Genomic DNA, 11362 nt, shown 5'->3' with positions numbered 1-11362 from the left:
CGGGGGCGGGGGGTGGCGGAGGCAGCAGGGTCTGAAGTTCTGGGACGCGAAGTAGGAGAAGAGGGGGGGCTTCCTCGCCCCCCGCCCCGTGAACTGCGACGTGAGGCGGCCGAGCCGGCGGTTTGCAGCCGGGCCGGCCGAGCGCGGCGGCGGCGGCCGCAGACGTGGAGGAGCGCCGCGCCGAGGCTGGCGCCAGGCGGCCTCTTTTGTTTATCTGACAGCTAAATATCAAGGCAATCACCGCCTCGCGGCCCTGCCTCCAACCCCCACAGCTAAGACAAACAGTTGGGCTAAAAGAATGCCTCTGTTATCATAAGTTTCTATCTCTCTCTCAGGGCTCAGCCTTTATTTTCTCTTTCTTTTTTAATTCCAGAGTCTCCCCCTCCTCCTTACTCCAGATACCCGATGGATTTTCTCAAACCAACTGGTGAGTAGCTGATTTTAAAAATATCCTTCCTGTCTTAAGTTAGAAATGGAGGCTGTAGAACGCGGATTTGTGTGTCTAGGCAGCGGCTTGGGGAGACTCTGGACTTGCCCTGAGGTGGTTATAGGTTTCCTCTGTTGGCAATTTGGTGGATTTTTTTTTTCTTTTTCTTTTTTTGTTGTGACTGGAGCTGGAGGTAATGTGTGTGTATGTATACATATATATCTTTCTTTTTGCAAAGATGTTTCTTAGGTATGCTTTCCATTTTGTTCATTTTTTTCTTGTATTTGTACTCCATAACCCAAGCTGGCTCAACTCAGAGCGTGGACTCTGGTGCATGCAGGTCTAGGGAGCCAAATGGGACAGGGTGATGGGAAACGTGGGACACTCTGTGAGTGCCAGAAGTATCAATGGGGAGATTGGAGAGCCCGATGGGAGAGAAGACTGTTTAGAAAAGTGTAGAGATGACCTCGGTTTGGGGCAAGAGAATAGAAAATTTAAGGAGTAAAGGCAACAGCCCCCTGCCCCCTCCTAGTTTTCTCAGAATTCCTAGTGGGGGCCATAAAAGTGTTTAGCATAGCTCTGGCCTGCCTGTTGCTTTGTCACTGGATGGCATTCGGCCAGGGCAGAAGCCCCACTTGAGGCTGGCACCAGCCCTGTTGCGTTTGTCTGCATTCAACTTCTGGCTGGCAGTGCAGGGGAGAAGGGAGGAGGGATCACAGAGCTGGGAGGCAGCTCTGATGGGTCCTTGTTTCCTGGAGCCCTTTCTTACAGGGGGGAGGTTCCTGTGCCTGCAAGTCTGCGTTGTAACTGTGGTCTCTGCCGGTGCCTGAGAAATGCAGTGCTTGTGACAGTCTTGTTTTGCCAGGGTTCTGGGAGAAGGAGAAATGAAGGGTTGGGCCCCATTTCCCTCTTGGAATTCTACAGGTCCTTCCGCCTCATGAGTTTTGGCTGTTGGGCCTTTCCCCCCACTAATTAAAAGTTTTGCTGGGGCGTTGTCCTAAATTAAATACTTTAATGAATGGTGTAAGCGAAGCCCATGGTCTCCAGCCAGCCCTCCCTGACTCCACACTCCCTCCAGTCGGAAGGCGTTGCTGCTTGCCTGGTGCCTGTCTAATAAGTGGCCTGCGAAGCATATGATATTTTGCTTTCGATTTACAAAACACCAGATAAATGGTCATTAATGAGGAGATAAACCAGCTCTGTATTTGTAACAAACGTTAACTGAGATTACCAAGGTCTGTTTTCTCCAAGAATGTAACTTGACTGGGTTTTTGGCATCAAGGCTCAAGAATTCTTTTATGAGCTTAGTTCTCCAAGGGGCCCTCTCTCTCCTGCTTTTTGTTTTTCCTTCCGTAGTCTTCAAATGTGGAGGTTTTCCTTAAAAGAGAGAAGAGAGAGGCCAGTCATCTTGGCCCCAGGGTTAAAGACGACCGGGGGAACTGTTCTGAGAGAAACTTCCTATAACCATAGGAAAGAAGGCCCACGTTCTGTGGGGTTTCCTGCAGAGATAGTGGGACAGCTCTGTCCACCAGATTCAAGCAGTGACCATCTCAGGCCAGGACCTCATTTTCAGCGAATGGAGTGATATATTTATTCATTAGCAAGTGTTGACATTAGGTAGCAGAATGTGTGTAAACAAGAGAAGCCACAAAGACAGGAATGCGCCATTTCCAAGGGGGAGAAAAGTTCTCCGGATCAGCCAATAGGAAGTGATTAACCTGCCAATCGGAAACTCAGACAGCTGGTTACTCACCCAAAATGTCTATGTAAAACAAAACAACAACAAAAGAACAAACAAAAAAGTAGCCCCCCCGCCCCCCGCCGCCGCCCTGCAAACCCAGAAAACCCTGAAATTTAAAAAAAAAAGAAAAAAGTATAACGAAAAGTACCATCCTGCTGTAAGGACATGAGGGTGCTAATAGGTGAAGCCCCCGTGTCTCCTGACACTGGAGGACAGCCAGGGCTGGCTGTGCTGGCTGCTGTGGCCAGGGGCACAAATGAGATGCTGCCCCAGGTTTCTCTTTGCCTTGCACATTGCGGAGAGTATTTGGCTGGGGAATTTCGGTCAGCTGCTCACACTGTAAAGTTTCCGAGTCCAGGTTGAATTTTTGGCCTTGGGTTACTAGGTGAGAAGCAGCCATAAGGTTTACAATGGAACGTTATTAAAATCTTAACCAGTTGCACAACTAAGGGAATCTCTTCTGCAAAGTCTCCAGCATGGGCAGAGGCAGTGGGAAGGGGCTGAGGCCTGGTCTCCCTGCAGCCTTTGGAGGAACTGGTGGTCCTGGTTTAGTCATTAAGTCGTGTCCAACTCTCGGCGATCCCACAGACTGTAGCCCACCAGGCTCCTCTGTCCATGGGATTTCCCAGGCAAGCATACTGGAGTGGGTTGCCAGTTCCTTCTCCAGGGGATCTTCCTGACCCAGGGATCAAACCCAGGTCTCCTGCATTGTAGGCGAACTCTTTATGGAGTGAGCCACCAGGGAAGCCTTTGGAGGAATGCCAGGGCTAAAAGTTGGGAGTTCCATTTTGCTATGGTTCAAACTGTTCCACTGCGGCCTCTGGGATGGCCTGGCTTTGGTAGACCTGATTGCTAGGTGGTTCGAAGTCAGCAGGATCTTCTGAGAAGGGGCGCTCGCCATGGCTGAAGGAAGGAGCAAGGTGTCTGTGACATGAGGCTTTCAGAAGTCATGGCACCTATCCACCCTTATCACACCAGGGGCGAGAGCAGGTTATTAGAATGAGATCGCAGTTTATGGAGTGGGGATGCTGTGTGGGCTCTGCTTCCTGTTTCCTCTGTATCTGAAGGTCTGAACTATTTGAAGAATGTCTTGGGGTGGGAGGGGGGCTGATGTTGCTGGGTATATGCTCCTTGTTTAGGCCAGGGACCCCGGTGACCAGTGCCTCTTGGCAGATCAGGCCTCCAAAGCCTAGTTGAGAAGTCTGAGACCTTGCTCTGCACTTATTTTTTCAACTCAGGCCACTCTTTTTCAGGCCTGTTTTTAAATCTAGAAATGATCGAAGAAATTAGATGATGCATTCATTCACTCATTTATTGGTTTGTTCATTCATTCAGTCATTCTACAGGCCTGATGATGTGCCTGCCTAAAATGCACTGATGATTCCGATGCACCGGTTTGTCCTTCTGTAACCAGGCCTGTGGGTTGGGGCAGAGCTTAGGGTATAGTGGGGGGCGGGGGAACTCCTCTGTGCCAGATGGTACTTAGGAAGCTCAGAACTAAGTTGGCAAGACGATGCTGGCTGTCGGGAAACCATTCTTTGAGAGAAGAGGGTGTCCCCAGCTTTGTCACCTTGTATCCTTTGCAGCAGCTCATTCCAGGCCCGCGTCTTCAAGGGCTCTCTTGCTGCTGGGACAGGGAAGTGAGTCTCCCACAGAACCCAGCACTTCTGGGGAGCAGGTGACACAGCAGAAGCTGACACCCTGACTTGGGAGAGCTATCGCAGCGAAGCTCTTTTTTTCGTGGGTGAGAGACGGAGGTGTGGCCTCTTGGCCCTTTACTAGCCTGGCAGGACCTAGATGATGCTGAAGACTGTCTCAGCCCGACTACCCGCAGGGAAGAGAGTGAGGCCTGCTGGGGAGGAGAGGGCTGAACCCTTGGGTAGGGCCCCGCTCACCGGGTGGCCCCTTGGGCTACTCAGTGACGCCTCAGTTTACCTAGGTGCGTGTCAAACAGGTATACCTTGCTCCTTCACAGAGGTGGTAGGGAGACCTAATTAATGTTTGTAAATCCCTCCTGAGATCAAAGGCGCTGCACAAAGGGCAGAGCACCATTTCATAGAAACGCTTGTGGTTGCTGGTGTGGAGCTGGCTTACCTTTGATCTGAGACCGGCTGACAGCCCTGTTCGAGGTCCCAGCTCTACCCCGAGATGCCGGGCCCTTCCTTTGAAACATACCTTGCCCCTAGGATTCAGCCAGCCAGAGTTGGGGGCAATGGGGGCTGGCCAAAATCATCGTGTTTAAATGTGGGGGTGTCTTCCGTTTCGCGGGGAGCCTGTCTCTCCTTCAGGGTGAAGGCCATCGGAGTAGTTTGGAAAGTGCAGGGTATACACTCTTTAACCAGCAACTCCATTTCCTGCCTGCCCCTATTGTTTTCCATTTGATTAAGTGTATCCTGTAACACTGTATATTCCTGTTAGGAATTAAACTTTACCCTGATACAATGAGATTACCCACATGGTCTTTTCTGTCTCCCCTGCCTGATGCTGCCATTCCTCGGCCCACCCTTCCCCTGTGGAGAAGAATTCTTGGAAAGTTGTTCTCGCACCTGAGGGAGAATGCAAGAGCGGGATTAGAGAGAGAACCTGAGACTTGGGGTGGGGGTGGGAGGGTGGCAAGCCCAGCCCCATCCCCTTTTTACCCAGGGAATGGACACAGCTGCTAGGTCCCTAGAGAGCTCCATGGCTCCTTGCCTCTGGGCTCCTCTTTCCCTTGGCTTCCTATTTGCCGTCTTGGCTAAGCGGTTCCAGTGGGAAACTGGTAATGCACACTCCATGGACATCCTGCTAGTGACCTGGAGAAGGAGGATCTGGGATTTGCACCATCTGACCCGGTGTGACTGCTTTGGAGCCAGGACTCGCCTTTCCCGAGCTGGCCTTTCTCTGTGGATTTCCTAAGTTTGGCGTTGGCAGTGATGCCCGATACACTTATGGGGTCTTGTGTGTTTTTGTTTCATGGGACTAATTAGTTGTGGTTCGTAGCCATTATTTTTTGTTTTAATTGCTTGGAGGGAGGTTGTGGAGTCTATTTCTCAGCTGGAATCGTCATTATCCTCATTAACATTTAGGTCACTATGCTGAGCACCTGAGGGTGACAAAGACATTGAAGAGAAGGTTATAGACTAGTTCAGGCAGACAGGATCTGAAGGTAAAAGATCAGGAAAGACAGCGGAAGGCAACTCCACAAGTGCTGGGTGCCAGGAAGATTTTATAGGGATGGAGGGCAGGGAGCTTTGCAGGTCTGGGGTTGCCCAGGAAGGTTTCCACGCATGGGGAGTTTTTGGATTAGGTCTGGAAGGAGCTGGGAGCCTTGCTGAGAATGTTCTCTGTTCTCTTGACTTGAGGGGGCTTCACCCAGGTGCGTACATGAATAAGATTCTTTGAGTTGTACTTGAGATTTTCTTGCACTTACTCTACCTTTATTAGAAAGGGAAATGCAGTCCCTTCAGCCCAACACCCGTTTCTTCTTAAAGAACTGGGAAGTCTGTCTGTAAACAGGTGAGAGTGGTGGCGAGGGCCACTGGATCCAAGCAAAGAGGCCATGCCCTTGATCTTGCCCTGAGAAAGGTGGCTGGGAGAGAACACGGGCCTCCTTTGTTTGACCTTGGGAACTACCTGGTTTCCTCAATGGGGGACTTGCAATAAAAGAAAAAAATTCCAGCAGTCTGTGATCAAGTCTGACTTGACGAATGATTAACTGGTTGCCCGGAGCCCAGACGGGTGACAAGGTGCTGTGGTCTGTCTCATGATGGGTAGCAAAGCCTGAGCAGCGCATTAATAATCAGCATCGTGGCTGGGAGTCAGCCGTTTGGAATGTGTGGTTTCTCTTTAATGCTGCTTAGAATGTGCTTAAAAATTAATCTTGGTGTATTTATTTATTTGTGTATTTATTTCTCTCTCCTTCTCAAATCCACAGCAGACTGTCCAGATGCTGTGCCTTCCTCCGCTGAAACAGGGGGAACGAATTATCTGGCCCCTGGGGGGCTTTCAGGTGAGATGCTTTTCTCTTATTTTCCTGGGAATTCCAAGGCCTCCTGAAATGACCAGAGATTTTGGAGGACCGGAGGTGGCCTTCTGCCACCCCAGCTGGTCTGGAGTTAATTCACGTTTTTATGTGCATTAAACTGGACGTTTCTGCGCTGACTCCCGTCGCCCTTCAGCTCGAGGTTCTTGGCCCACCCCATAGATGCGGAAATGGGGGCCACCTGGGTGTGGGCTGTGTTTCTCAGTTGTTGTTAAGCAGCCCCCGGCTGGAGGGGCTTCACTTGGTGACTCTGGTGTTCTTAGTTCTTGGGTTTAAGCTCTTCTCTTGCTCTCAGTGCATCAGGTGCCTTGAAGGGAAGGGATCCACCTTTTGGAAACTTGTAGAAGATAGATCCTGGGTGTAGGATGGGAGTTTAGAGAAGACGACCTCGGTGCTTCTCTGCCCATCCTGCCTCCCGGTCGAGCTTCCGGCTGGAGTCTACAGTGTGTGTTGGGGATGGATGGATGGATGGGTCACTGCAGATAGCAGGCGCTGACACTTAGCCAGCAGGGAAGGTGTCCCTCAGGGCCCACAGGTGTGAGCGAGGGGCCTGAAATTTGCCCTGGCTAGAGGGTTATGGAATTGGGTGAGGGGCACTGGGTAGCCCAAGCATCCTTGTCACTGAGAGACGGGAGAAGAGAGTGATAAACTTGGAGATGCTCATTACCAATGTAAGTGGGAGACATTTCCATTTTGTTCTAAAGATGTCCTGTTTCCACCTGCTTTTCCCACCCCGGTATGCATGCCATCACAGGATTTTCTAACAACTAGCTAAAACAAGAGGGGAAGTAACCTGGGGGAGAAAAGAGAAGATCCAGTAGAGTTCTGGGCATTTGCCTTTGGGACATTCGTGTAGGTGGGATCATGGCAGTGCAGATGGAAGCTGTAAAGCGCTTCTGAGAGGGGACTTCTGACTGGTCAAGTGTCAGTCAGTCTTGGTTCCTCCCAGCCAGTTCCCGCTGCAGGAATTGATCTTGCCGAGAATGTCTTCAGGGAGACCCTTGTTTGTTTTGATTTCAGCACAGTATATACTCTGGCTGTTATCTGAGACAGAGGGTATTGTTTACTTAAAGCTCCTAATGAGAGCTGAGCAGGAAAAAAAAGGAACCCAGAGAGGGCAGGGGGCTAGGGGGCGTGAGGATGAGCATGGACCATGGCGGCGGAGGAAAGAACATACAGGGATGTGTGAGTTGTGTCTCTTCTGCTTTCTGAGGCTGAGAGGGTTCCGGAAAGAAAGAAGGCCAAGGAGGAGGAAAGGGTCTGGGCGAAATGGTGCACTCAGGATGTTGTTAGACGGTTTTATTTTTTAAATCCTGAATGTGCAGGAGGAGTCCCAGCCCCTCCGAACCACATGAAATAAGCAAGGGAAGTGGTGGTAGCTTTTGAAAGGGGGCTTTTCGGAAGGTTTGTCTTCTTGATAACATCTTGTCTGTCTCCTCTGCTGGAGGAAGTGACGACGCCAGCCTGGGCCACCAGCCTCCTTTCCCGGCCCCAGAGCCAAACAGTGTGACAGTGTAGCCCCTTCTGAGATGGGTGGGCTTCCGAGAGTTTTTCTAGTCCTGGAAAGACACTGAGGGTAAAGCAATGATGAACCCCCCAGCCCCCAGTCCCCAGCCCCCATAGTAACTGCAGTCAATGAATGAGGAGCTGCTAGGAAGGAGTGCTTGTCTCTGAAGGGCTAGCATGGTTCAAGGGAACTGCAGAAAGAAAAAAAAAAGTGATGGGGGGGGGCTCCACATGAAAGAGCATTTGTTTTGAATTTTAGCTCTTGATTTACTAATTCCCAAGGCTTCAAAGTTTGAGCTCTTTCTTCTTTCCGTTCAGAGTTGGAGCGGTTTATTAATAATGTGCTGTGGGGGGAAATTGAAGAAACTGTTTCTTGGGTTGTTGCCAGTGGTTTGGGGGTATCTGGAGGGGAGGTGATGGGCGCTGAGAAAACCCAGGGCTCCCATCTCTGCAGTGAGAATGCCCCCCCCCACCCCCCGCAAAAGATGACTAGTGGCCCAGGTCCAAGGTGGAGGGTTTTGCAAATGGAGAATGCCCAAACCTCCTCCTTTCCAAGAAGTTGATCTTTCCATGGGGGGTGGTAGGGTGGGGGTGGCCAGGATGAGGCCAGTTGAGGGGGGGTGCATTGGCTGAATGAGGCAGGGCTGGGTAGGGGAAGAAAGAAGGCTGGAGGGGGTGTGCCTGCCATGCTGAGGGCCAGGCCAAGTGGGCATCAAGGTGGGGAGTAGGGAAAGCGCCCCCACGCCCCCGCCCCCACCTCCCCCTGGAAATCACCTCTCTGAGTGTCTCTTTCACAGGCCCCCGTGTGCTGTTTTCCTTCCTGTCCTGCCCTGGCTGAGAGCGGGCCTAATGAATGGGGCTCAGTTTAGGGTGGGAGGAAGGTCGGCAGCGGGAGCCAGGGCTTGATTCTCTTGGCAGGGGAAGAAGGGAAAGAAAAAACAGTGGTGTGAAAACCTGGTGCCTCGGAGGTGGGGGTGGGGGTGTGCTTGAAGGCACGCCCCTCCTGAGATGCCGGGGTGACTCCAAGGCTGGCCCTTCCCTTTCCTGCGAGGAAGGGGAGTGGGTGGGCAGGCGCGCTGGGAGCCCGCCCGCTGGCTGCAGGTTGGAATTCCAGCCGCGCAGCGCAGTGCGGGGCTGGCCGGTGAGACACAGGCCCGAGCCTCTGGGACTCGGTGAAACAGACCCCACCCCTGCAAGTTTCCTCAGTCTGGGAAAACGGCACACATTTTTAGAAGGCTGTGACTCGGTTCCAGGAGATTGTACTTTCATTTCTGACAGCCGGCTCTTCGAGACAGATGGATTGCTCGGTGCCTGATTGTGTGTGTGTGTGTGTGTGCGCGCGCGCGTGCGCGTGCGCGTGCTTGCGTGTGCACGCATGCACGCGTGTGTGCGAGCTGCAGACGTACAGATAGACAATCCCGTGCACACACACATGAACGGGCAGATGCCCGTGGGCAGGCTCTGGGTAGGCCTGGGTCCCTCTCACGCGGGTGTCGGTGAACGACAGACAGCTCCTCCTTGAGGATGTGTGCTTGGGGCCCGGGGAGTGTTTATGGACTGGTTCTGAATCGTGATCGTAGGTGTGGTACTTCTTGAAAGACGTGTAGAACAAATCCTGTTGTTGACATGCATCCTGGACCAGGCGTCCCCACCTTGGAGAGGTCTGACATCGATGGGAAGCTTCTGGGTTCAGTCAGCTTGGTGGTGGAAATGGAAAAGATTTACTTGCAGAGCTTTCTCTGTATCACTGGTAATTGAAAGCATGAGTTTGAAACTGTCATCTTTGCAGCCTCCATCTGCAGTTTGGGGGCGGTGGGGGAGCTTTCATTCAGCTTGTCTGCTGTCCTGATTTGGGGCGGGGCGGGTTGGGGGTGTTGAAGGAGTACCACCTCACTTGTGAGTTGGGGTTGTTCAGCTGCAGACCCTTCATATATTGATGTCTGAAGCTGGTTGGGCCTCCCTGGTGAAGGGCAGGGATTAGAGGCCAGTGTCGTTCATTGTCATTTAAATTTCGAAATGGGGCTTCCCAGGTGGCACTTGTGGTAAAAGAACCCACCTGCCAATGCAAGAGGCATAAGAGATGCTGGTTTGATCCTTGGAGGAGGAAGTCGCAACCTACTCCAGTATTCTTGCTTGGAGAATCCCATGGACAGAAGAGCCTGGCAGGCTATAGCCCATGGGGTCACAGAGAGTCGGACACGACTGAAACAACTTAGCAAGCAAGCAGAACTTCAGAAACGGTGCCACTTTCGAGGAGGGCTTCCCTGATAGCTCAGTTGGTAAAGAATCTGCCTGCAATGCAGAAAACTCCTGGTCTGATTTCCTGGGTCGGGAAGATCTGCTAGAGAAGGGTTAGGCTACCCACTCCAGTATTCTGGGCTTCCCTTGTGGCTCAGCTGGTAAAGAATCCGCCTGCAGTGTGGGAGACCTGGGTTCGATCCCTGGGTTGGGAAGATCCCCTGGAGAAGGGAAAGGCTACCCATTCCAGTATTCTGGCCTGGAGAATTCCATGGACAGTCCATGGGGTTGCAAAGGGTCGGACACGACTGAGCAACTTTGACTTGGAGGAGGGAGGTGGGAGGCAGTGGACACCTAGTATGGATGTGTCTGGGGGAGAGGGCTGAGCGAGCCCTCTCTTACCTGTGCAAAACCGTGCTCGTTGGAGACACGGTTCTACCAGCCCAGGGGAGGCCTGCTTCTTTGCCAAGGTCTTCAGATCCATGTATCGCTTCTAGTTCTGGGTGATGGGAGTGCCCTTAGGCCGGCATCCATTCCAGGAACGGTTCTTTCCTCTTCTTTGATGCCTGCTGGCGTCTCTGAGAGCCTCAGAGGAGAGTCTTCAAGAACACCTGCATGATATGAAACTGTGGTCCTGGCTCCGTCCACCGTCAACTTGGGCCCAAACCAAGGAGCTTAGGCAAGAGCGTTCCATCCTGTTTTTAAGGAACGTTATTCAGCTGCGTTTGTTGTCTGGTTGGGAACAGTGATGGCAAACTGGGGATTTGGCCTGGGTGCCTATGTGTGTGTGTGTTTTAATGTCTCCTTCCTGTGCCTGGAAACAGGCAACTTGTGGTTTCTCTGGTATCTGCCGTGGGGAGTGGGTTGGGGGTGGGTTGAGTTCATCTAAGCGGCCAAGAGCACGGGCTTTGGGGTTGTCAGACGGAGCAGCCCATGTGACCGTGAGCAAGCCCCTTATCTACCCACTCCCTTTCCTTCACGCCACTGTGAGGAGTGACAGTCTGGATCTCTGGGGACCCACACGTCCCCTAGTGCCAACCGATGACTCAGGCCCAGGCCAGCTCACCTGGTGCACACCCAGTGAAGACCAGTCACAGACAGCAGCTCAGACTCTTGGCCTCTTCTGCAAGCCTTGAGGTCATGCACTCAACCCTGGAGAAGGGCTCACTGTTAAACTCCCTTTGTCCTGAAAAGAATGAAGCAGTCAGGCAGGAGTTAAATGCAGGGTGACAGCATTTAAAGGCTCTGGAGCAAATTGGGGCTGCCCTGCTGGCCAGACTAGATGGGCTGCTGCCTCATGCATCCTGTCACCGAGACAGAACCTGGCCAGCCGTGGAGGGGGAGGGGGTCAGGTGAGGGTCAGGTTCCGGTGTATCTCTTGCCACAGTCTGGGACACTAACCCCCCCCTCCCCAGGTAGGCTTTGCCTT

The 11362-nt window shown here is 52.3% G+C and overlaps 1 protein-coding gene across 2 annotated transcripts in view; it reads left to right on the top strand.

Moving 5' to 3' along the window:
- Window positions 1-11362, top strand: part of SMAD7 (SMAD family member 7) — a 30242-nt gene that overhangs the window by 3189 nt on the left and 15691 nt on the right. For both annotated transcript variants that reach the window (XM_055559149.1, XM_055559148.1), the window contains exons 2-3: window positions 374-427; window positions 6082-6156. In XM_055559149.1, the coding sequence (XP_055415124.1) occupies window positions 374-427; window positions 6082-6156 (129 nt within the window). The remainder of the gene's footprint in view (window positions 1-373; window positions 428-6081; window positions 6157-11362) is intronic.

This window comes from Bubalus kerabau, chromosome 21, assembly GCF_029407905.1.
Source record: "Bubalus kerabau isolate K-KA32 ecotype Philippines breed swamp buffalo chromosome 21, PCC_UOA_SB_1v2, whole genome shotgun sequence".
In the NCBI taxonomy this organism is placed as follows: domain Eukaryota; kingdom Metazoa; phylum Chordata; class Mammalia; order Artiodactyla; family Bovidae; genus Bubalus; species Bubalus kerabau.
This window is presented reverse-complemented; position numbering and strand designations above follow the sequence as displayed.